This window comes from Lampetra planeri, chromosome 11, assembly GCF_965212315.1.
Source record: "Lampetra planeri chromosome 11, kcLamPlan1.2.h2, whole genome shotgun sequence".
NCBI lineage: Eukaryota > Metazoa > Chordata > Hyperoartia > Petromyzontiformes > Petromyzontidae > Lampetra > Lampetra planeri.
Window position 1 is genome coordinate 9,529,855 of NC_136117.1, and position 25,408 is coordinate 9,555,262.

The following is a 25,408-nucleotide window of genomic DNA, read 5'->3' on the forward strand; positions in this document are numbered from 1 at the left end:
GCAGCACTGAAGTTGCCTAGAACAACCTGGCATGCATGGCGGTCACCTATCCAAACACTACACAGGCTCCACCCTGCTAAATCCTGGAGTGATTACAGAGCAAAATATATTACATTTCTGCAAAAAAATGTTCATGAAACCTGACCAAAATATTGAAATGAGAAAGCCTGAGCCATCATAAAATAAATATTTTCATCGCAACATTATGCGCAATTTAAATCAACTCGTACACTTACACAGAAGCTGTAATTTATGTAGGCATTTAACAGCCATAATGTTAAACGATAAACCAATATTGCTCTGCACTGCATATTTTTCAGCAAGGTCTTTGTGAAAGCAACTATGACTTTGTCTATCGCTACGACCGTTGGCCTTGTGATGCTTTAAATACTGCCAAAAGCAGGGCACATCGTAAGCCAGCGTTAAGCAGAAAGTCATCCCCATAAGTGTGACCGGGAAGCCCTTTTAAAAACATATTCAGGGTGTTAGCTCAGCGCTTGTTGGGTGACAACTGTTGCTAGCAACAAGCATTCCATTCCTGGGATCAATTGTGGCCAACAAATCCCTGGGCAAACAAGTGCGATCGTGCCATGCAATCCAAGGCAATAATTAACTCAATATAACTGGTTAATTGAGTTTTAATTTTCTTTGGGATAATAAAAAAAATGGAAGTACTTGAGAGTTATACACGGTATATATTTGTTTATTGAATAAAAATTTGTCAAAAAGGCAGCATTGGCCTGGGAAATTGTTCTTTTAGCTATTTAAATAAAATAGTCTAAAATGTATGGACACATTTGGGGATATTAATGCAAATGTTTCAGGCAAAATCCAATAAATGCACCAATATGATACACACATATTATAATTATATTTCATACTATATCATTTCAATAATAATAATTATTATTCCATATTCTAACCTGTGTTGTAAATTAGAGTTGTAGTATGAGATAATATGTTTTATGCTTGTAAATTGCAATCTGCTCCTTTGTTGGACTGTACTTATTAAAACCTGGGTGTATTTTGAAAAATAAACAAAGACTGGGTCTGCCAGTCTGAGTGTTTTTTTAATGTTTTTTATTTATTAATTATAGTTATCCAAATTGGATATTTAGATGTTGTTGCCATAACCCCACATGATCATAAGTAGCTATATCAACGAAAGTGTCTGCAAACTTCCATGACCTTACACGTAGCGTATGCAGAAGTTCAGCTGCCATAGCCTCTGAATTGAAATGCTAAGAAACACAGATTACCTTTATGAAAACAAGACTCAGTGATGTCACTGAATGTCACGGCAATGAAGACACTGCCTCGCTTATAAAATGACCAAAAAGCATTTGCGCCTTGTTGAGGTCGGGATCTCACCGAAATTTCATTGCATCAGTGCCTACTTTGTAGACAAGACTTGTTTGTGGTTGAAAATTCGTTTCTCATGAGTAATAAATATTAGCATTATATTTCAAAATGTATCGAAATAATGTGATTCTGTTTGTTTTAACCATCTGTGCTGTAGCAGGTAAGGAAACTATGATTTTCATACATTACAAATCATGTACTTCATTTAATAATATTACGGCACTTGTAAATGTATAACATAATATTGCTTTTTGTGATTTTTGTAGATGTAACATCTGCTCAAGCTGATGGTTTAGGTAAGTTCTATTTGGATTCACAATAGAGGATGTTGTTTTTAGTGTATGAAGCATACCTGTTGTAACTGTTTAGTTACAAATACATTAACTTTATGTACTACAGTAAAATACATTCAAAAGTATGGAGCCATATAAAAATAATCAGCATTTCTATACACCAGTTGCTAAATATGACACCTGAGAAAAATACATTTCTGTTAACTCTCAAAACTCTTAAACTCATTTCGCTTTGAAATAAAAAAGTGCCGTTCAAACAAGTGTACAGAAACAAATGGACAATGTCAAATCCTGCAAAATCCCCTAAGATTATTATGTCTTTCCAAACGTAGAATTTCAGAGCTTGAAAGCTAGTTACGACCTGGTGGAGAATTCCCCTCCAGCAACCACCGTGGCAACCTTCCAAGTAGTGGCCAATGTCAGCGTTGCACAGTCGCTACTAACCACACGGATTGAAGCCATCGTTCCTGCGTTCATCCGCTTAAAACCGCTCATAAGTGGACCAATAAAGTCTGGCTCTGTGGTCACATATGATGTGCAGGTGAGAATGTGCAGCACGAGTGAGTGACAGCGTTGCATTATCGTTTCAGAATGTAACGTGTTGTTTGGATAATCTAAAAGAGCGGCATGGTCGTACGTCTGGCACCTGTCCATTATCTGCGTCATCACGATAAGTGTAACACTTGTGAATTGTGGTAACGTAACTTCCACAGCTATTAAGTGTCACTGGAACTTTTAAACGAACCTACAGCCATCACCGGAGGAAAAAATGCACTTGTAAACTGCACAATCTGTATGAAGGCATATTGTCAAATGACTACACATTACAGAAATTTTTTTTTAATGTACCATGATATGCAATCTCATAAGTATCACTGAGTCTATTTTTAAAATTAAGTATCTGCATCAGTGGTCCAAAGAAGCATACCTATGTATTGTCTGTGAGGTTCTTAGATATTTGTCAACATTTAAATACATTTTTAGTATTTATACGTTGTGTAAAATATGAGGAGATGCTGTGGTATTCATTCTTAGATCTCTGAACATTCCAATGCCAACTTTTGTGCGCACTCAAATGTTATTAAACAAAGACAACTGGCTCACAACTGAGATGCTGTCTCAATCCTCTAACAGTGCCTGTGCACATTAAAACTACATCACGTATATTTGATCAGTTATTAAAATATTGTAACAAAAAAATCTACCACAGATTTCCTGAATGTACTTTTAAACACATTATTTGGTGATGCTACATTGGCATTGGTGGACAAAGCACAATTAAAAGTAAACGCAAACACATTTGTCAATTAACTGCCTTCAAAGGGTACATATATTATAGGCTATTATATGTGCGCATAATACGTGCTATGAATGTACTAATTATATGCTTTCATAAAATACTCTTTTCAGAATGTTTGCAGAGCAGTGCATCATCCCCTGCTAGAGAACAGTCCGTGGAATGAGATATCATAGAACTGCTCTTGAAATCTCTCCAAGTGACCTCGTATGCACCCTCAGGGGCAGCACCAACCCACCTTGCCACAGAGAGAAATGTTTTGCTATAATGGCAAGGAAACTGATCATTTTTTGGTAGAAATTATCAGAGCTGGAATTTATCCATATTCATAACAACAATAGAATCCTACCGCAATGTCTTTATTGTGCAATGATTGCTGACCTTGTTATTACGCTTGATAATATAGTTTAATCATGGGGGGGGGGGTGTCTGAATTGGTACCCAAAGTGCTCTGACCTCTGAGCCACCTAGCCACCTCTAAATACGATTGTAAAATCAATCATACATAATGGCCTTGATGAATCAGTTAAAAAATACTGCTTTTGGTATGCCCACAGCTGGTCCTTGACACAGGCTCAACTGTTGACTTTGAAGCATCAGAGCTGTACACTGTGAGCATTTCAATATCTGCGGCTGGTGGAGCAGTGCAAAAATCAGCCACCCTTCAGCTAAGAATACTGAATGTGAACGAACCGCCAAGCTGTGAAAATGCTTTTGTGCAGGGTAAGTGGTAACCTGAATTTTATATGTCATCACCGCTGGAAATGTTCACCATTATTTGTTACACATTATGTACCATATTGTTCAAACTTCCGTATTATTTATTTAGTTGACAGCTCAGCTAGAATGTTCATGAAGCATGTTTTTGTTCTGTTTAGGCGTAACTGTATCAATACCTGAAAATGCTCCGAATGGACAAAATGTCTACAAAGTTGTTGCGCCAGATCCAGAAAAGGATGCACTATTTGTAAGTACAGCACCGCAATATCAATGTATGCAACAAATCAGATATTTCGTTGAGACATTTCTTCTAAGACGTGTCTGCTGCCTCCTTCGTCTGGAGACAGCAGGGTATGGAACTCGCTTCCCACAGCCATCATTGCTGTTGAATCTCCGCCAATGTCCAAGTCCAGCTTCTGCCAACGGCCTTTCTCTCTGACATGAATATGCCCACTATTTCTGTACCGAGTCCAGAGACGCAGACAGATTTGGACCATATATTAATAAACATTGACTAGTATTCATCTTCTTGGTTCTTTCGGTAAAGTCACGTAGAAGGGAAATAATACAATGATAAAAATAAAACATAATAAAATAAAATTATCACGACGTTTCGGCCACAACACAAGCAGCCGTCCTCAGGTGAAGAAACAGAGCTGTCAGAAAGACAGCGCTGTCAAATAATTGCATTTTATTATGTTTTATTTGTATTATTGTATTATTTCCCTTCTACGTGACTTTACCCAAAGAACCAAGAAGGTGAATCCCTGCAGTCACGAAAGCTTTAAATCGAAATTGTCTTGTATTCTCGACGAGTGCACACTGCATTCTGATAACTATCTGATGCAGATCCCCTGTTCACAGATTGAATCAGCAGTGTAAATCAGGACTCTATTGGAAATACGTCATAACTATTGATTTTAACACTGGAACTTCAGCACCATGCACATTGTTCTCTATTAATATGCAAATACAATCGTTATGACACAGACCTGGCTGGTACAAAGGGAAACTTGCGCTGTTTTTGGGCACAAGGAGAGGCGTTTTAGAAACCGTATTTGAAACATTCGGACAGATTCTCATCTTATATATTTTTTTTGTGTGAACGTGGTGATATCTTCACCACTGTCATTATTTCGATGGCACAAATCGAAACCTGCACCATTTGGGGGTATGTGAAATGGTTTCAGAATTTTTGCTTTAAGCTGTGCACTTTAGGGACAGATTGCTATCTTGAAAAAAAAGAGGTTTGTTTTGTTAACACATGACGATGCCTTGATGTCTTGGGGAAAGTCACCCACAATTATGTGTTTAAGCCGTGTTGTCAAGGTATGATAGCTGGCTCTTAATTCCCCATTGACATTATAATTTGCCGGAATTTCTCGGATTTTACTTTTTTATCTCTCTCATAATTTTCGGCCCTCTGCAGTTTGACATCGTCTCTCAAATTCCACCCGGTGGACCCAAGGGCTACTTTACAATCAACCCCGCCAGTGGCGCCGTGGAGAGAAGCTCTCTGTCACCACTAGACTACGAAGCAAACCTCCGCGTGAGTGACTCGTGCTCTCTGCTCTTCGACTGAGAAGCCTCCGCTGGGGGAACATCTCGTCCAGCTCTGCCGCGATACATTGGCAGTGGTGCACGAGCATCATTATTTTGATAACACTGCCGTCGATAAACATTGCCCTAAATATATATCTACGAATGGGCAACGTTCACATGCCGATGTAATACTGTTCATCTCGAAAACACGAGATAAAATAAAATGTTTGTCAGGGATCCATGGTGTACGGTGCAGTCTCCCACTATTATTGAGTAAATCTGTCAGCTTTGAAGAACGGCCATTGGCCAAAATGTTACCTATTTACGTTTTTGTTGTTGCCGTTTAGGGCAGCGTGACTGACAATCGCCACTGCGTTGATGTTTTACGATGTCTATGCTTCACGATGCCACTCACAGGTGGTGCATTTGAATATCACGGTGAGGGAATTGAGCACGCAGCAGCAGTTCACGTGCGCCGGCTCTCTCACCGTGAATATACTTGACACGAATGATGAACCCCCCATCATCAGGTAACATTATACCTCCCGTCGTATCGTACGGTTTACATTCGATTGATAACGCGAGTCATCTGCAACGGCAGTCCATAGCCTTAAGTGATAAAACATATTCACCTGCCTTTGTGCTCCACATTGGAGACTGTCGGTCGACAAGTTCAGAACACAGTGGTAATGAAAAATGGATCAAAGATTATAGGACATATTTTGTTAATGTCTCAGTGTGGTTTTACAAAAGCGAGACATGTTTGGAGTGGCAGACCTTAATTTGCTATTTGTATCTGCACAAGGCCTGCTCGAGACAACGTGGCGCGGTTTGGCTGTGATGTGTATATACTTTGTATTGCTGTCAGCTCAACAAAATAACTTTTTATCAATGGGACAATTTTTTGCCAATATGATGAAAAAAAATACTTTACCCTTTCTGGCAATAATAATAGGATGTTCCATCACCAAATAGACACCTATTTCCAGGCATCAAATCTGCATTAACCACACATTGCTTGTGGTAAAACATGCAGACAAATATGCGTTGATAATGTTTGCTCAATAACTTTAAAGTGCAATGCACAGTTCAATATTTTAATCTTGTATCGGGAAATGCAATGAATTTAACGAAAATATAAGACAGAGTAAAGAACCCACGTGATCTCGTCTGCTAAAATAAAAGACATTGAATTGAATAGCAAGCAGCTGCCTTGTAACACCACACTCTGTGGGTTGGCCCTCTGGTGACAGTCCACTTCCATTCACGCAAACGAACTTTGCTGAAGAACAACCTCCAGGCACACCTGTGCTGCAGGTTACAGCTACGGATCGTGACGCTGGTGACACACAGACCTATGCCTTTGCTGACACCACGCCAGATGCGTTCACCATTGCTGCAGGTAAGAGCATTCATCAGAAGGTGGTTTGCTCTCTAATGCTTTCCAAACACCATGATGTTCAAAGCATTTCTTATTTTTTGGCGGGTGGGGAGTTGTTCACGATAACATTCATACTATGATCCAATATGAACCGATCTTTAATGTTGAGCCGTGTTGCTATTATGGACTTTAGCTATTAAAAACTGGACTAAATTATCAAAGGGTTGTGCAAAAGTTGGATATAAAACCAGTGCTAAAAGAAGCCACGCCCTCCCGGACAGTGGGAACTATCTGAGCCCTGTGGTCACATCGTGGCCCTTGGTTTGTTGTGGGTGGGGCGAGGACAACTCGACAATTACTTTGGTGATGATGATCAGGTGGTGGTGCTGAATTACGTACTTACAAGCACAAACACGTGAAGGAAAGTGTTCTATAATCTGTGCGAATGAACGATTCTTCTTACTTTAACACGTCGGCTTTCACGACCAATATTATCCTTAATATAGGTGTTTTGGGTTAGATCGCATAAATATAAATGTGTCGTTAAACCTATACTATGCTGTACTCGTGACGAATTGGCATGTTCTGTTTACGTGAAACACCTTACTAATTGGCTGTATCGGGTGGTGGCAGGTTTAATGACGCATTTATATGTATGCTATCTAACCCAAAACACCTATATTATGGATTCTTCTTACTTGTGTGTTAAATAGGTTTTGCTGCGATATTTTACTTACTTAAAAAAAACTACTGCTAATGGTGTCAATATGTATTTGCTATGAAATTCATTTGATTTGTTTTCTGCACTTGGACAGGATCTGGTGTGATCACGTCTTCGAGGAAGCTCGATTATGATGACGCGCTGACGCCGAAATTCTATATTTTGTCAATAAGAGTGTACGATAAAGGGCGGACGAACACTGCAACAGCAACGCTATCGGTGTTCCTGGTCCCAGTGAATGAAGCCCCCACGTGCACACCAATTCAGGGCAACGGTTCGTCATGTGCTGTGACATTTTGCTATGACATTTAATAAATTGAATTTGCATTTGTTAAAAGTCAATTCTTCTTCCAGCTTGCAGTTTCCAATTAACAGACAGAATGAATCAAAGAAAAAAATGTATAGGCATTTAATTTTGCAAGCTACCCCATTATCTTACGGGGTTAAAGGTTAAAGGTGCAGCCCTGCAATTACTTACTCATGCCACTGCCAGCAGAATAGCCTCCACTGGAAGGAGCTACATGGAGCCTTCACTCATCCACAATGGTCAGACCTCGAGGAGGAGATAGGAGTACCGACACTTTCTGACCCAAACACTCTCCAAATCGGACCAATGGGATTGACGAACCGTCGTGAGTTTCGTAGCAATTGGTTTATGGATGTATTTGTATGAAAACCTGTCCTCAGACAGCTAAATAAATGGATGTGCATATTGTTTTATCGTCTTAGAAAATATGTGGCCTAATGGATCATGTAAACGTTAAAATATCAATCGTTTTTTATGTTTTACCTTTTCTTTTCCACAGGAGCTGTTGCAAACATTACAGAAAACTTCCGTCCCTCCCAGACGATCTTTAGAGTTACAGCGGTTGACCCAGATGCTGGGGATTTGTTGACTGTGAGTATGCTTCATGCTAAACAGTCCGATTAAACAAAAGTTCAGTTTGACCAACTTGTAATAATGTATACGTTGTTTTATTTGGGTGGATCATTAAATATTAGTCTCAGAGATACTTGATGTATCTCACATACTCTTAGCGATCTGTGGGTTCACGGCCAATCTTCGTCTGATGTTTATGATGGAAATTCGCACTTCATAGCGCGGTCATTACATATGTGGCCTCTGTTGAGTACAATATTCTGCATCCTGTTGTTTTTGTGTTGGTTTACTTGTGTTGCTAATCAATACTGTCTGCTCTGTTACCCTAGTGTGGTTTCACATATAATGTATTTGTTTTCGGTACCTTTCTCATGAGATTTCTTTGTATCCATTATTATACCTTTCCACTTATTCAACTATTGCTTCCTCGTCATTGTTTATAATAACCTTGGTTATTCAATACCTTTCCACTCAAAGCATGAACGAAGAATGGCGGAATGCATAGTTCAAATGAGGCTAGGGCAAATTTTGGCCGACAGTCTTTGCTAATTCGGATGATTTGGGATGATTCAAGTGCATTGACATGGCATCCTTCAAATTCGTACGTTTTTTTCTTTGCGCAGCACAGTTTGTACTTGCCGGCTATTTTGGGCACTCATTGTTGCTCCCAGACTGAATTTTTTTTCTGCTTTTGTGACATGTTGGCAATTTTAATCAGTGCCTTTTTTGGACCGGATGATTGGGTATTGAGAGCCAGAGGGGGCTTTGGCAGGGAGGTGAATAGACGGGCTTCAGATGTTTCAAGAGTGATTGCCGCGATAGTGGAGATTTTGGTCAGCAAGTGATGGCGTGCCAGTAGAGTCTCGACAGCCAAAGTGCAAAAAGCCAAGGGAGAGTACCACACGTGATTGAAATGTTGTTTTTAACCCCTTTTTTACTCTGTTGCCACATTCCAATGTAGAAAATGTGCTCTTTTTCCATTGCAGTATTCGATCTCTAACCAAGTCCCACCATTGGCTTCTGCGGAATATTTTAACATCGATTCGAGCAGTGGGGTTATATCGAGAACCAACCTTGTTCCTTTGGATTATGAAGGAAATTTTAAGGTAAGCCCAATTTAACTGTATCAGTTTTCTTAAAAGCATGCAACGTTCAAGTTAATACTTCATTGCTGTAAAGTTTAAGTTGTGTGTCTTTTTTACTGTACATTTTTTCTTCACGTGGTTATCTCTTTAAGCATTTTTTTTTCATGCAGGTGTTTCTGATATCACTGACCATTACTGATAATGGTTCACCCAGGAGATCTTGCACTGGAAGAATAACAGTGAACCTTATTGACACCAATGATGAGCCTCCCATTTTCGAGTGAGTATCAAACCCATGTGCACAAATCAGTCAACTTATTTCGTTTTCCCACAGACGCCTTGAATGACAGTGCATTGCCCCATTTGCGCTGGACAACTGGGTTACTGAAGCTACTTAGGCACGTTTCTTAATTTTTTACGAATGACTGTTATTTGACATACAGTGGTTAGCACACTGCGCTATTAGCCCGACAGCCCAAGCTTCATTCCTGGCCATGGCTAACATCGGCGGTGAGTGATTTCTAAACCAGTCATGGGTACTTCCTCCACTTTCACCAACCTGCACTGACCAGCATGGTGAAGTATGGTCAAACAACCCTTGACCAGCACAGTTGGGGAGGCCAAATTTGGCTTTTTGGATTGGGTACAAGGATTTAACGGCCCAGTCTTGAAACGTTCACGTCACAGGGCCTGAAAAAAACACCCCACAACAGCATGCTTTGCAAGATTTTTTTTTCAGAAATGCGTTTGAAACAACCCAGTAATTTCATTAAAATAACCATGCCACACTGTTGACACATTGTCTCTGTACCATATAGACGTCGTATCAGTACCGACACAGTTATTTCATTGACAGAGTCACTGGGATAATTGCGGCGGTTAAGATATTTGTAATTCCCTAGAATGTATTTATGGGGTGGCTGAACCAACCTGATCCCTTCTCCTGTTTGAAAATTGGACCGATGCCCTGTCAAGGCTCGTACTTTATTTAACTACCTCGTATAATAGCGATGTAGTGTCGGCACTGTCATTTTATGCAGGCACGTGCAATTACGTGGTAATTACAAGGTTAAACACAATTATGACTCGCCAAAGATTCAAAGTGTAGACAGCTTGTATTTGTCTACTTCTATATTATAAATGTATTACATTTAATTTGCATTAAAATTTTAAACATGTCACGCCATACACACATACGACCGATGATGTTTCACTCATCCATACTGATGTATGTCCTAAACAAATAAATCAGTTAAAATTCAACATATTTAACAAGAACTGAAATAAGCCAGAGACAACAACGATGTTTTAGATTTCTCACGTAACACAGTAGATTTTTTTCCTATTTCTATTTGCCTCATTTGGTGTATTTTAGCAAAAAAATGTGGCTTTTGTCACGTTTGTGACCGAGGTCACTCCTGGTCTCTTGAGTTCTCACCTGGTTAAACAGAAAGAAAAACTTTAACTTCAAACACGAATGACGAAATATTGTTCCTAATGGATAATGTGCTTATCAAGTTCATGGTATAGAGGTCACCATTGCCAGTGCTATTGATGCAACCACATCGCTTTTTTTTTATCAATATTTTTGTTATTGCACAGAGCACAAACCGCGAGACGAGGTATGGGGGGGGGGTTACAGAAAATCCACAGACCTCAGTCCCGGGCACGGTGCATCTGAGTTTAAACCAGGGGGGGTAGTGTGCTCGAATGGTGCGACAGCTTGATCTAAACTCAACTCCCGCCCTACAAGGGCTGCTCTTACACTCTTACCATCACCCAGCTTTAGGTCTTCCCCTAGATCCACTGACCTCTGTGTCCGCCACTCCAATGCCAGTGTTTTGTTTTTACCTGCTCTCCCCCGACACTGCACACATGCCAATCTCATGGCAAACCTCCTCTTCCTCATTAAATCTGCAACACTTTATTGACATATTTTGTTACAAACTTCCACGCCGCTTCCATGACCAATTTCCAAGCTTGTGGATATATATATTTGCAATTGCTGTATATTGCCCCAGACTTGTTGTACCAAACCCAATGGAGATTTTGGAAGACCAACCCCCAGGCACCGTGATCACTCAGATGAAAGCAACAGACAGAGATGCTGGAGACATCGTTTCATTTGAGCTGGCTTCTCCGTCCACTGCCTTTGCTGTTGATGCAGGTGAATCAATAACATAAGAACGAGGGGACCTCAGTTTATTGATAAGTGCATGAACAGAGCATTGTATTGAAATAATTCCCAGACGTCGGTTATGAATTTATACAAGTAGATGGTGTAATAATAACATCTACAATTTATCCATATCAAAGGGTTTTTTGGGGTTAGATATCATAAATAGAAATGTATCTTCTTGGTTCTTTCGGTAAAGTCACGTAGAATGGAAATAATAAAATAATAAAAATAAAACATGATAAAATCATTCTCACGACGTTTCGGCCACAACACAAGCAGCCGTCTTCAGGTGAAGAATAGGTATGTCGACATTCAGACTCTGTCTTCTCGACATACCTATTCTTCACCCGAGGACGGCTGCTTGCGTTGTGGCCGAAACGTCGTGAGAATTATTTTATTATGTTTTATTTTTATTATTTTATTATTTCCATTCTACGTGACTTTACCGAAAGAACCAAGAAGATGAATCCCTGCAGTCACGAAAGTTTTAAATCGAAATTTAGAAATGTATCATTAACCCCCCACCACCCAACACAGCCAATTAGTAAGGTTTGTTAGAGAAACAAAACGTGCCAACTAGTTGCTCCTTCAGCACACCGGTGTGTTGGAGAGTAAACCCACAACATTTACAATTTGAGTACGACGTTTTACTGGTGATTAGAGCCAGCTTCGTCAGGCGATTTGAAAAAAAAACGTTATTATACGTAACATTTATAGCTCTCCAGTGTGTTTTTTGGTTGTGCTGCATATTGTTCAGCATGATGTGCGATGTTTTTCTCTATGTGCAGAGAGATTCTTCAGTTTCCTCAATTCCTAAATAGAGCTACAGAACGTATTCAGCACAACCACAGAAACCAACACGGTAGTATTAACATCCATTTTTTTTTACCTGGATGATACAAGTCCTGACTTGAGTCATATCTGAAGTGGGAATCCAATATTACCGTGACACGGACAGCATGCCATTGCCAAAACATGTGCATTATTATTTCAATACGAGCCCAGTACAAAGCACAACCCACAACACAGGGAAGGGGCACCTACGATTAACATGGTTGGCTGTGTACTGTGCAAAAGAAGTTCAACATACATACGTATTTTCAGAAACTCTACGTGCCAAAGCATATGCATTTTTTAAATGTGTGGGTAAAGTTTAATGCATGTTTTAGTTATTAACAGAGGGTAATATCTGCTCATAACTGTTCAGTCACCCTGTAAGATGATCAGCTTTTAAAATAAGACGTATGCATATCATAATTAAGGTTTCTGTATGTTGCTAAAAATATGTTTTCATATTCAAGAATGTTGTTATGGATGAAGTTCACATTAAGAGATATTTAATTTCTGACAAAACCGCATGTGGAGATGTAGATTATAGGGAATGCATTTATGTTTTCCTTGTGATGTATTCTTAGACGTTTGAAATGTTGTGTCAAGTACACTTTCCAAACCCGCACTAAATACATCAGAATGATGCTAAAATGTACAGAATCAACATTGGCCATGTAAGAACTTGTGCCATGTAACAATCCCCCCTGAGGCTAAATACACAGCTTTGTTATTTTCAATATTGTATAATCCTGCTGTAAAAAAGCTTGTTGTAATTTATTCAATGGATGCGGAGGCTACTGAAATCCTAACGCATGGAAAAAACCTTGCCAACGACACGTGTGTTTTCATTGTTTTAGGAAGCACGCATTTCAAAAACATATTGTCGTTTTCTTTGTATGGGACAAGCATTTTACTAATTTGCATTATAAAACAACGATACATAATTCTACTCAGAACATGTAAGTAGGGCTTTGGCCAAGAATATAAAAAACAAATCCGGTGTGGTAATATTGTCGCATTATTGACCCTGTTGTTGCACAATTTTTCACAACTGTTGTTCTGGCTCTAGATTCAGGAATTGTGTATACGCAGATGAGCCTGGACTACGATGACGCCAAGATTCCCAAGAAGCACGTGTTGATTATTTTTGCCTATGACAGTGGCAGACAAAATGTCGCCACTTACAATCTGACTATACTACTTCAGCCGGTGAACGAGGCACCGGCATGTGATCCACTGTTTGCTCGAGAAGATGGTAACGCTTTTGCATTTTTTTTTACACCGTTAAAATAGAAAACCTATCTTCTTGGTTCTTTCGGTAAAGTCACGTGGAAGGGAAATAATAAAATAATAAAAATAAAACAATAAAATAATTCTCACGACGTTTCAGCTACAACGCAAGCAGCCGTCCTCAGGTGATGTCCTCAGGTGATGTCCTCAGGTGACGGCTGCTTGCGTTGTAGCCGAAACGTCGTGAGAATTATTTTATTATAATTTATTTTTATTATTGTATTATTTCCCTTCTACGTGACTTTACCGAAAGAACCAAGAAGATGAATCCCTACAGTCACGAAAGCTTTAAATCGAAATAGACAACCTAGTGCAACATTTAAGGCACAGTGTGTTCGCAGATTCGGCATGAGATTTGCAACCGTGAATACCTTCAGTACACTTTAACACGCGACTCCACATGCATGATGGGAAGCTGAGGCCACTGATGGAGTGACATGACCACACAGAGTCTCCTGAATGCAAGACCGTTGAGTCTCTGCAGTTTCAGACTGCGTAGATATCTAATACCACCATCAGCAGCAGCAGCCGTCGTCAATCCACTGCTGGATAAAAGCCTCCACCGTTGCGTTCCTCGTGCTCTCGCGATGTCAATCTCACTCACTCGTACACATGCACTGATCTCATCGCTCCATTTTCACAGTGGCCATTCTCTCAGGCACGTTATCTCCTTTGGCTGCCATTCAGTAATGTCCATCAGCCGTCGTCACTTCTAGCGATGTGTCTTGGCCAAACACCACTTGCTTTTCTTATCAGACAATGTGATGTCTGTGACTTTTTTTTTGTTCCCTGATCTGTTCTCCGCTTTCGGTCTCTAAGTGTCATTCCGAGCATGCATTTCTCCATGCTTCTTTGATTTTGGTCCATTTTGTTTGTCAGTGTCCATATGTCTAATCCACGTGTCATAGCTGATTGAAACCCCTCTTATTCAGGCAGTGGTATGCCGCTTTCATGATATAATTTCAGCTAAATTGACCCATCCTGTCCATGTTTGCTCTTTGATTTAATACATTTTTTTATCCTGTTTAACCTTCAATAATTGCTGTGAATATGTACATTCTGCTGTGTTTGCAAGTTGCTTTGCTCCAACAAAATGCCACTGTGTTGCAGTGTTCCTACCTCTACCCTGGAAATGTTCTATGCTAAATGTAAACAGTCAGCATCCACTTTAGGACGATTGTGTTTTGTGTGTGTTTTCAATAGGTGCAATCACAAGAACAGCTGAGAACGTGTTTCCTTTCACAGCAATTTACAAAGTCACTGCCAATGACCCCGATAATGGGGATATTCTGAAAGTAAGTGTTTTTTTCTTAATCCTGCCTTCACGATTTGTATTTTTAACTACTTTTCTGTGAAATGTCTGCTGGAATCTACCAGTAAGCATACTAACAAATGCACAACTTATCAGTATCTGCTTTTTCAAGGTACATACTTAATGTTTTTTTTCGCAGTATGACATTCTTTCACAGGCCCCTAATGTGTCAGGTGTTGGGTATTTCTCAATAAACTCATTCTCTGGCGTCATCTACAGAAGCTCGCTCACCCCCCTTGACTTTGATGCAGGGTTAAAGGTAAATACACAGCAGATGGGACACAGTGGCAATCTGAATGAGCGAGGAATGGGTTTATATTATACAAGAACAATAATTCTAGATTTGAAGTTTTCGTCACTGCAAGGATCCATATACTCTTTGGTTCTTTCGTTAAAGTCACGTCGGTGAAAAAACTTAAAATTAAAATGTATTTATTTTATTTTCCTTTTTTCACCTACGTGAGAAGAACCAAAGAGTAAAGAACAATAATAACTAGCATGTGGTCACATGCTCTTAAAAGCCGTCCATAAATGACGTCACGCACCTAGGGGGGAGGGGGTCAGAAATTCGTGACGATGTGTGACGATGGGGGGGGGGGGGGTTTGAGAAACGTGACGTCACATAAAAATGCGCAACTTTAAATAAATATAGACAACACGTTCTACTTAATTAAATATACTTTTTAATAAATGTTTTTTCCTACAACATCAGAGTGCAGCGCCACATTAAATACGCACTACAATGACAATAGTTTAAAGCAATTTGAAGCATGTTTTATATTCTTTTTGGGGGGGGGGGCAGAGCTTTGTGACGTCATATTTGAGGGGGGGTCTGACTTTTTGTGACGCCGTGTGACGAAGGGGGGGGGGGTAAAAAATCGTCCAAAATCGCGTGACGTCATTTATGGACGGCCCCTTACCAGAGGCGTCCCTAGACGAGCTGCCAGCGACTGGCGCCCTCTAGTCGAACCACACAATCGGCGCCCTCATCCCCAAACTCCAAGGGCAGATCCAAGGCTGAGGTTTTTGGTAAACTGGAAAAATTTTGCCCCTATTTTCTGTTTAATATTTTTTAAGCGGATTTTTTTAAACAAAGGCATAATTATTTTCTGTTTACTAATAGGGTTTTTCCCCTTTTTTCTGGCAACAAAACTGACACCTTTTGCAAGGAATCATGCTTACATTAACCACAATACTTGCAGTCAAATGCAAACAAAAAACAATACTCTGATAATTTATGCATTGTCTTTGAAACTGATTGGTCCACACCAGAGACAGCTTTCTTTAGAGCCTAGTCTCATATGGTGTTCGACCAGATGACGCCTGGTGGACCAATCAGTTTCAAAGACAATGCACAAATTATCAGAGTATTGTTTTTTGTTTACATTTGACTGCAAGTATTGTGGTTAATGTAAGCATGATTCCTTGCAAAAGGTGTCAGTTTTGTTGCCAGAAAAAAGGGGAAAAACCCCTATTAGTATATTTTGGTACTGGCAAAGGAGGTCCCATGATATTTTCTGTTTTTCGTCCGTCCGTATGTCCAACCAATACATTCTCAGACATGTTGAGATACGAATCATAATTCATATTCCGTCTGTGCACCCACGGGAATTGAAGTAACGAAATCTTCGTTATTTTATTGGTATTTTTTTTAGTTTGTATTTTTTTCCTCAAATTTGGCACCTCACTTAACTTGGCGCCCTAGGCGACCGCTAAGTTCACCTAAATGGACGGGCCACCCCTGGCTCTAACCTTCTTCTCAAATTTCTGTTATTGTATTTCAATAGCAGCCCGGTACAGAGCACAAACCGCGACGCAAGGTGGGGGGGAGGGGGATTACAGAAAATCCACAGACCTCAGTCTTGGACAGGGTGCATCTGAGTTTAAACCAGGGGGGGGGGGGGTAGTGGGCTCGGATGCTGCGACAGTCCTCGTCACCCACCATAGTCCACCTTTCCACGTTCACCGATCTTCTTGCTCAAAGGACAAATTGCGTTGTCCCATGCTGTACACGCCTGGTGATTCATAAACATGTCTGACGTAAAGTACAGAGCGCTGATTTTCACGTGAGTGCTCTCCACATGTCTATATTCATTTGTATCAGTCATCACTATGTCATAGGGAACATATTTAGCAATCATCATACATGTACAATGTCTAATAACTCGATTAACATTCTAATTAAGAAGATTGGTAAATATTAAAATTCGCAATGTAATGAGTTTCAAGAACTGGAGTTTAAAAAATCCCTGTTCTCACCCATACAGTTTCTGAGAGCACACAAATGGCCTAAACCTATCTATACATATTTTTTGGTTCTTTCGGTAAAGTCACATAGGTAAAAAATACAATAAAAAAAGAGACATAAAAATAGAAAAAGAAAAAGAAAAAAATTAAAGCAAATTTACTTATATTTTTTTATTTTCATCTCTTATTTTTTTTTACCGAAAGAACCAAAGAATATGGATCCTTGCAGTCACGAAAACTTTTTATCTATACATCTTAATATTACGGCACTGACCCACCCAGTGGAAGAAGGATCTGTGTCACGCAATTAACTGGATGATTTCCCATAGACATACATGTTTTTAACTTGCAGTGCCATTTTTCCCGTGTGTAATACCTTTGTTCAATGAACACGAGTACCATCAGGTGCGCAGAGTTGCACCCTTGGAAACAATTAGTAAAACTAATTGTTGGCGCACATACAAGGCGCAATGTTCGTCCTCGTTATTGGATGCTCAGTCCTTGCAGTTTACATGCCAAAGCAGGGGAACATTTTTCACGATAAGTTAACTCTTGTACCCGGCAAAAAATATTGCCTCTGGTAGTGAGAATATTTGCATTATGTACATACCAATGCAAGTGTGTGCTCGAAATCTCAAGCAAATCCAATCAATTTCAGGGCGAGTTCAGAGCTCTTCTCACCTACCTACTCTGCATTTATATTGTGCATGTGTTATTCTTCCGTTGCATTGACTCACAGTCATGCTTTGCAAACAACGGATGCATTGAGCCGTGTTGTCACAGGTATTTCAAATTACCGTCAATGTCACGGACAACGGGCTACCACGGAAGTCATGCAGGGGAATGGTGACCGTTTTTATTGAAGATGTAAACGACGAAACGCCGCAAATAACGTGAGTTGAACGTAGAAAGCGGTGATGCATGATGCATCCATATCAACAAATACCTGCCATTCGCCACCAAGTGACGGCGACGTCACCACGGCACCTGTGCCAGGCCAGGTGCGCGCGAGGGGCTTGTCACCCCCCCCCCCCCACTTGGTGCTTTTGTCTACCAAAGCACCGCGGTGGAAACCCAAAACAGGCTTGTGCTAGAGACCAGGGGGACATGCGTTCATGACGCCTTCTATTCTGGCCAAACTCCATAGCTACAATACATGCGTACATGAACACGTGAATTGAAAAATTATCACGTACGACAATTTGTCAGTCGACTGCTTTGATGAAAGCTTCTCCCATACCATGCCGGTCATATAGATGTGAATATATAATTATACACGTAAATAATAACAACAACCGCCATTCACCACGATGTGGCACGTGACGTCACCAAGGCACTTGTGCCAGGTTAAGTGCACTTTAAGGCCACGTGAAGTGTCGAACGCCTGCTGGCAGGAGGTCACGGGACCAGGGGCGGTTTCTTCATTAGGGCGATTGGGCGACGCACCACCAATGTCATTCAACCACAGAGTCACGCTAGCCGTCACTGTGCCTCTGGATATAGTCCAATCAGCGTCATGCTACGTTCTGTGGAGTACCGCCTCTTTTTGGGCGATTTCCCTCCAGCTGAGAATCGCCCCGAGTGGTCCCATAGACTTACATTCTATGGCTTCCGGGAGGGCTCGCCCTAACGTGCTTACGTCATCATACGTGCTTACGTCATCATACGTAAGCACGTTTCATCCAACAATATAATTTGTCGCCACCTAGTGGAATCTTTAATAAAAGAAACTTGAGTGGTTTGTTTTAATAGTGAGTATAGAAACAAACAAGATGTATTGTAAGAGTCACTTTATTTTTCATTAATATTAAAGAAGTGAAGTTGCCTTTACATGCTTAAGCTGTTAATTTATCCATTGCATGGGTGGACCTTATCCTTATCAATCATCCAGACATTTGCCCCCCCTGAGAGATTTTGCAGGAGCCGCCACTGCACGGGACAGGCCCAGGTGCCATTGGTTGACTGGCTGAGATGATTGGCCGATGCACCAGCTGTGCCCCCTACTGTGCCAACTCACATGCATGGGGTGGGCGGGATCCGGTCAGTGGCCAAGAGGTAGCGCATTGTGGTCTGAACCCAGCGATCTGAGTAACATCAACGGTATCTGATACATGAGCCAGTCTTGGGCTCCCTCCCTTATGCAGCCCTCACTGACCAGTGTGATGAAGTATGTTCAAACAACTCCCATGACTGGATGGCCAGAGGAGGCCTTCATCCAGCAGTGGATTGACCAGAGCCGAACTTTATTACACACACGCACACATTCAAAACGAAATGCATGGTCAATAACATTAACGTGTAGCCTTTATATATGCACATATACCATGTATTTAACGCATTTATTGTCTATTTAACAAACAAAAAACAATCTCCTTCGATTGGTATTGGCCAAACATCTCAATTCAGGACGAACTCCGGTCACCCTCACAGCAGCGGCTTCTGGCTGACCATCGAACAAAGACGCTCACCGCATCGCGCACTTTCAGATGCACTTCTGAGGCCATCTGGAATTCTCTTCCTTCCGATATGAGGAAGGCACTGGAGCACTTTTAAATCTAGATTGAAAACTCATTTCCTTAGAACTGCTTTTTGCGTTTAGTTTGTTGTCCTTCCCACACGCCTCCAATAAGCGCGGTTGGCTGCATATGGTGCGAAAGAAGTTCAACATACATACACACACATTCCTGCAAAAGAGCCCTGAGACCAGGGCTCTTTTGGATGAATACATGACATTACAGTGTTGCTTTATTCTCAAAGGTGTTATGAAAAGGAAATAATTGTACACATTATGTGACATTTCACAGTAGCGCAATCTATCACACGAAGGTGCTGAGTTTCGCAGACTTGTGGTCTGCCAGGAGGGGGTGGAGGACAATGTTGCTTTGTGGCTTTTAGCCAATGGAGTAATTGGTATCGCTCACATCGATGTTGAACTCTCCTAATTGCATTTGATGTTGGCAAATCGGCAGGAATGTATACGTCCTTGTGCAATGTGTACTTCGGTACTTTTATAGCTATAAATAAATGACTATAGTCATAGTCACTATCGTCATTTACTTCTTTTTAGCAACCCGCTCACCTTTTCTCTAGCTTGCACTCGTCTTTTGTATTGTTTGTTGACCTAAGTCCCTGGCCACGCCCCCCTACTGCGGGACATCTTTGGAAAAGAGCTTCATGGCTCATCGGATTCCTCCCGAGTTGTGGAATATTGTCATTCTGATATTGGCAGGTCGGATCCAGCAGATGTTGCTCACATAGCTGAGGAGCAGCCCCCTGGCACAGTCGTCGCCCAGCTTCACGCAAGCGACCGCGACGCCAACGACACCGCGACATTTGAGTTTGTTGGCAACGAGGATTCCTTCAACATAGAGACAGGTGGGAACAACTGTGCGCGTCAGAATGCCCCGTTCCATGTGTTGCCCTCCATAAATATTCAGCAGCTAATGGGACGTATTGGCGGGTACATCGGTGGAGCATGACACACCGGTCCTCAAAAAACAATCGAAAATAAAATGTTTTTATCAGGTAATCTGTGTATCAGTCTTTAATTGACCTGGTCGCCAAGTTTGGCACGATTCTAAGGTGTATTCAGTGGGCTGAGACTTGCCAAAAAGGTAAATATTGACCGTTGATTTGGGTCCGTTGAATCGAAGAACCGATCAAGTCTAGGGCACGAGTCAAATTTGTCTTTTGGAACATGGAGCAGCCAATCGGCATCAGACTGGGTGCTATACGGCAACAGACTGTGTAACTTCATGTTCATCTGCTCGTCAGATTCGTCTATCGACTGATTCGACATCACGAGAATTGATTTTGATGCACCTCTCAAGATTTTATGACCGGGGTTGCGAATCGCTGGAACATAAATCATTATTGCGAATTTTTATTTTTTATACTGCGCACCAGTGTACTGCCGATACGTTCAAATGCATACAGTCCATTGTGATATGCTGAATATCAATTGACCTGGTTAAGCCCCTCAGTACGTGTGGAGACCCATTATGAATTGTTCAACATTTTAGCGCCTAGCTCCCCGATGTGTTTGTTATCAGGCTGCAATGTGTACTACACGTCATTCGGCATGATGTCAGACGTTTCGCTCCACACTCTGGAAGATGGCATTTGATTTGGTTGTTCAGTACTTAAAAAAAACATCCGGCATGTGGAGAAAACGTTTTACATTATGACGAATCAACACGCGGTGCAACCTGAAAGCACATCGCAGGGCTAAACAGCACAAGCACTGCAAGTGATGCGGTAATGGCTGCACCTCTGTCAGCCGTCATCATCGCATCATGGTGGTGGATGTGAAGCAAATGTTCAATTTTACAATGCGAATTTTGGAATGTGCCTACTTTTCATGTTTGGGGGCTTTTTACGGTGTGCTCTTGCAGAGTTTTTATTATTATTATTATTATTTTGTTATCAGCAAATGGAATTTACTGAACATAACATTCCAATTCACTGGAGGCATTTTTGGCATGTTGATGTTTGTTTTGTTTGCGTTCAGGTACAGGGACGGTATCAACTTCGAAACGTTTGAATTACGATGATCCTCTGACTCCTAGAGAATACCTCCTTAGCATCCGAGCGTGCGACAAGAATCGAACTCACTCGGCAACACTCACACTCACCGTAATTCTGGACCCAATTAACGAGCCGCCAAAATGTGATCCTGCCTTCTCCCAGAACACCGGTAAAACATTATTTCTCCATTACACAATCAAACAGCACCATTGGAACCTCATTTGCCAGTAAAAAATATGATAATTGATATGATAAAAAGAGGTGTCAGTTTTGTTGCCAGATACAAGGGTAAAAAAACAATGATCACAATCAAACAGCTTAATGCGTTACAATCGTCGTCACCGTCAGCCTTGATCAATCCACTGCTAGACACTGGCCTCACCAAATTCGCCGCCAAACTCCCGGGGATCTGCGCATGATATGCATTCCATTTTAAGATGCGAAGTGTTGGGTTTCATTCCAGTGCCTCGCTTGCGCTCGTGTGTGGCCTGCGAGCGCGTGCGAGCGTGCGTGTAATTGTGTGCGCACGAGTGCAAGCGTCTCCGTGCGAACGGAGACGGTGTGACCGAGGTTTCGTGTGGAGCACAGAATTTTTAAAATTTGTTCAGCATTTCATTTTGGTGTTCATGTCAGGGACCATAACAAGCGCGCAGTGTTTTTCTTTGTCACAGGTCAATCTCGAGGTTTGTTATGGCTGTATCCATTACAATCCGTATAGTGTGTGCAGTGTATGACATTGGAATCAGTTAAAGATGCATGTGTGCGTTTCTGTTGGTCAGCACATGCCTCATGACATCAGTGGTAAAACATTTATTATTGACACCTGGATTTTTTTTTTCGCACGAAGAGTTTTACACGTATCATGTGTTTTTTTTCAGGGGCAGAAACTGTCATTTTTGAAGATCATCCCATCTTCAAACCAATTTATAAGCTCGTTGCTTCAGACCCAGACATCGATGACACACTCATCGTATGTAACATTTTATTGTGGCGGGGAATGACTCGTTTATTGTTTTCTTGATGAGTTTAATTTGCAATAACATTGCCCATTTCCGTAACCAAGGAGCCCAGTACATGTGTATTCTACACATACAGTGTGTGTTTATGACATTCAGTTTTTTTACGGATGGAATGTGTTGTGCTGATGGAAAGGAATACCACATTAGTGAAGGCACAGGACTAATTCTACCAATTAGTTTCATCTTATACAAACTGTGTTCAACAAATATGTTAGGGGATGCACTATTTTTCTCTCTTTATGCTGTATTAGTTCTACCAGACTTTGCAACCTTATCCCATTGCCCCATTTCCAAAGTTTCCATAACCTTGCTCAGTCCAAGACACGTGTTCGTATCTGCTGTGATATCAATAGTGTCTGCCCTTTGTTGCTGGCTGCTTTTGTTAAAGACCTTTGGGCCCGAGCGCAGACGCTGTGATTTAAAGCATGTGCATTGTTTATTTTCCTGGGGCCCACCTGCATACAGAAACAAAGTGTACAGCCAACAGAGCACATGCACTTATTGCCCTACCATAGATAGAGGACATTTCGTATCTGTTCATGAATATACTGATGCTTAAAACATACCTGTCTGAGCAATGCCTCCAGCTATATCTTTCATCGTTTTCAGTTTAAGATCACGGAGCAAAGTCCCAACCTGACAGCGGCGTCTGGATTCTTTTCTGTGGATCCGGCGAGTGGTATTGTCGCTCTTACTGCCAAGGAACAATTGAACTACGACACTGGGTGGAAGGTGTGTGTGTGTGTTTTTGTCTTGTCTCATTTATCATAGAAATGCGCGATATATGTTTGCTTAGAAACGAGGTGAAGATGAAGGGAGGGATGCAGCCTTTCAATGCATTGCTCATGCCACTGCTGAATTAAGGACCTCCACTAGAGGGTATATTTGGCCTACTCTTCCATGCTAGCGCATCTTGGAAGAGGCGGGAGAACCCGCACTTTTCCCCACCGCAGTCAACCTGCCGATTGAGTAACTGGTGCATCCATTATGCTGCTGGGTGGACAGAGGTATGGGGTATTTAAGAAACCTGCACCGTTGATCAACTGCTGTGCGAGTCCAGTGTGGTATTGCACCATGGCAGCATCTCTGGATTATAAATAAAATGGATTTAAATATAAGGTCAATCATTTCGCTACAACACTGTTCAATGAATGTTATTTGCCGTATGTGTCATCAGAGTATTGTTGTTATTACGCTATTTTTATTTTCAGGTTTTCAAACTCTCTCTACGAGTGGAAGAAGCAAATAAGATCATACCTCTGTTTTGCCTTGGAACCTTAACGATCTTTGTACATAACATCAACGATGAGACACCCAACATTAGGTGCCACCTCTTACTCACTTTTTTAAGGCTCTTAATAAGTGGTGCTTTCATAAACTCTATTAATCCAGAGAGCTGTTTAGCTCAGTGGGCCTTGCCTGTCTCAATAAAGTCTGAGTCTGCGTTCCTTTTCTGGGAATTTCATTGGTGAATTTTCTAAGACTGGTAACTCGTAGAACAATTTATTGTCGAAATACTGTTTGCGTGATAAATGTTTATACATTCGGCAAGTAATTTGCCTTCCCCCCCCCCTTCTTTTTAGACCTTTCATCTCTAACCCCGTCAGCGTACCGGACACAACATCTCCCGGCAAAGTAATTTCCAAAGTGACAGCCGTAGACCTGGATGAAAACGACGGTGTTTTCTTTGAATTCATTGATGAATACAAAGGCTTCAACATTGATCCTGGTGAGCAGAACAGATCAAAAAATAAATAATTGAACAATGCCTCAAATTAATTTAAAAAAGAGACTACTATCATTGTACAACGGCATACTCGTCCCATTGTAGACATTCGTTGCTAATACACGAACACAGAGGGAATTATATAAAGTCAGGATCAGTATGGGTGACTTTGAGGGTAGGCGCAGCAGTGTCGTCACATTTGTTAGCGCAGCGAGCGATGAACCCGACGACCTGAGTTTGATTCCCATCCACAGCTGACATCAACCCTACGTTCAGCAACCCCCACCGATAAGCGTGGCTGTGAAGCATGGTAACAGAAAAAAACATCCCCTTTAATTAATGACGTGGGATCCGGACACATTCATCCAGCAGTGGATCGAGAAACGACTGTACATTGATACTCCAGCACTAGCTCCATGATTGTCCATAATCAACGTTTTTGGGTTTAGAGCGCGTTATTTATAAATGTGTCGTAACCCTCCACCACCCGACACGGCCAATCAGTAAAAAAGTGTCACGTTGACAAAAGACAAATAGTTCACTGCTTTAGCCCACCGGTGTGTTGAAGCGTGAAGCCACAACATTTACAATTTGAGTACGACGTTTCGCTGGTAATTGCATCCAGCATCATCGGGCAATTCGCCAGAATGATTGTCATTGTCCGGCATTTCATATATATATACACACACACACAAACTGCTTATGTATATGGAGTTAATTTCTACAAACATTGTTTGATGCATTGTTACTCTTTGAATAATGATTCAGCCACAATTTCGGTTTAAATAGAGGCACATTTTTGGCTCATATTCAACGTTTGGGTTTGCATTGCTTCTCATTTGAACAGTTTTGTTTGTACTACATTTGTCTTAGATTATGCTCATGAAAAAAAAACATATTATATATTTGGCATATTATTTGCAAACATTGTTAAGAATTTTCTCACGCAATATTAGGTGTGCATTGTGAATTAAATACTCAATTGTAATAAAAAAA

At 41.0% G+C, this 25,408-nt stretch overlaps 1 protein-coding gene across 2 annotated transcripts in view; it reads left to right on the plus strand.

The window, feature by feature from the left end:
- Positions 1 to 1,372: 1,372 nt before the first annotated feature.
- LOC144721286 (protocadherin-23-like) overlaps positions 1,373 to 25,408 on the plus strand; it is a 38,681-nt gene continuing 14,645 nt past the window's right edge. For both annotated transcript variants that reach the window (XR_013585876.1, XM_078598786.1), the window contains exons 1-23: positions 1,373 to 1,522; positions 1,629 to 1,658; positions 1,988 to 2,196; positions 3,510 to 3,675; positions 3,831 to 3,919; positions 5,102 to 5,221; positions 5,632 to 5,744; positions 6,468 to 6,616; positions 7,411 to 7,590; positions 8,123 to 8,214; positions 9,183 to 9,302; positions 9,452 to 9,561; positions 11,303 to 11,448; positions 13,361 to 13,546; positions 14,785 to 14,876; positions 15,033 to 15,152; positions 17,924 to 18,033; positions 20,370 to 20,515; positions 21,651 to 21,836; positions 22,546 to 22,637; positions 23,296 to 23,418; positions 23,898 to 24,010; positions 24,270 to 24,415. Coding sequence is in view for 1 of the 2 variants with exons in the window: in XM_078598786.1 (XP_078454912.1) it covers positions 1,471 to 1,522; positions 1,629 to 1,658; positions 1,988 to 2,196; positions 3,510 to 3,675; positions 3,831 to 3,919; positions 5,102 to 5,221; positions 5,632 to 5,744; positions 6,468 to 6,616; positions 7,411 to 7,590; positions 8,123 to 8,214; positions 9,183 to 9,302; positions 9,452 to 9,561; positions 11,303 to 11,448; positions 13,361 to 13,546; positions 14,785 to 14,876; positions 15,033 to 15,152; positions 17,924 to 18,033; positions 20,370 to 20,515; positions 21,651 to 21,836; positions 22,546 to 22,637; positions 23,296 to 23,418; positions 23,898 to 24,010; positions 24,270 to 24,415 (2,890 nt within the window). In the remaining variant the exon portion in view is untranslated. The remainder of the gene's footprint in view (positions 1,523 to 1,628; positions 1,659 to 1,987; positions 2,197 to 3,509; positions 3,676 to 3,830; positions 3,920 to 5,101; positions 5,222 to 5,631; positions 5,745 to 6,467; positions 6,617 to 7,410; positions 7,591 to 8,122; positions 8,215 to 9,182; positions 9,303 to 9,451; positions 9,562 to 11,302; positions 11,449 to 13,360; positions 13,547 to 14,784; positions 14,877 to 15,032; positions 15,153 to 17,923; positions 18,034 to 20,369; positions 20,516 to 21,650; positions 21,837 to 22,545; positions 22,638 to 23,295; positions 23,419 to 23,897; positions 24,011 to 24,269; positions 24,416 to 25,408) is intronic.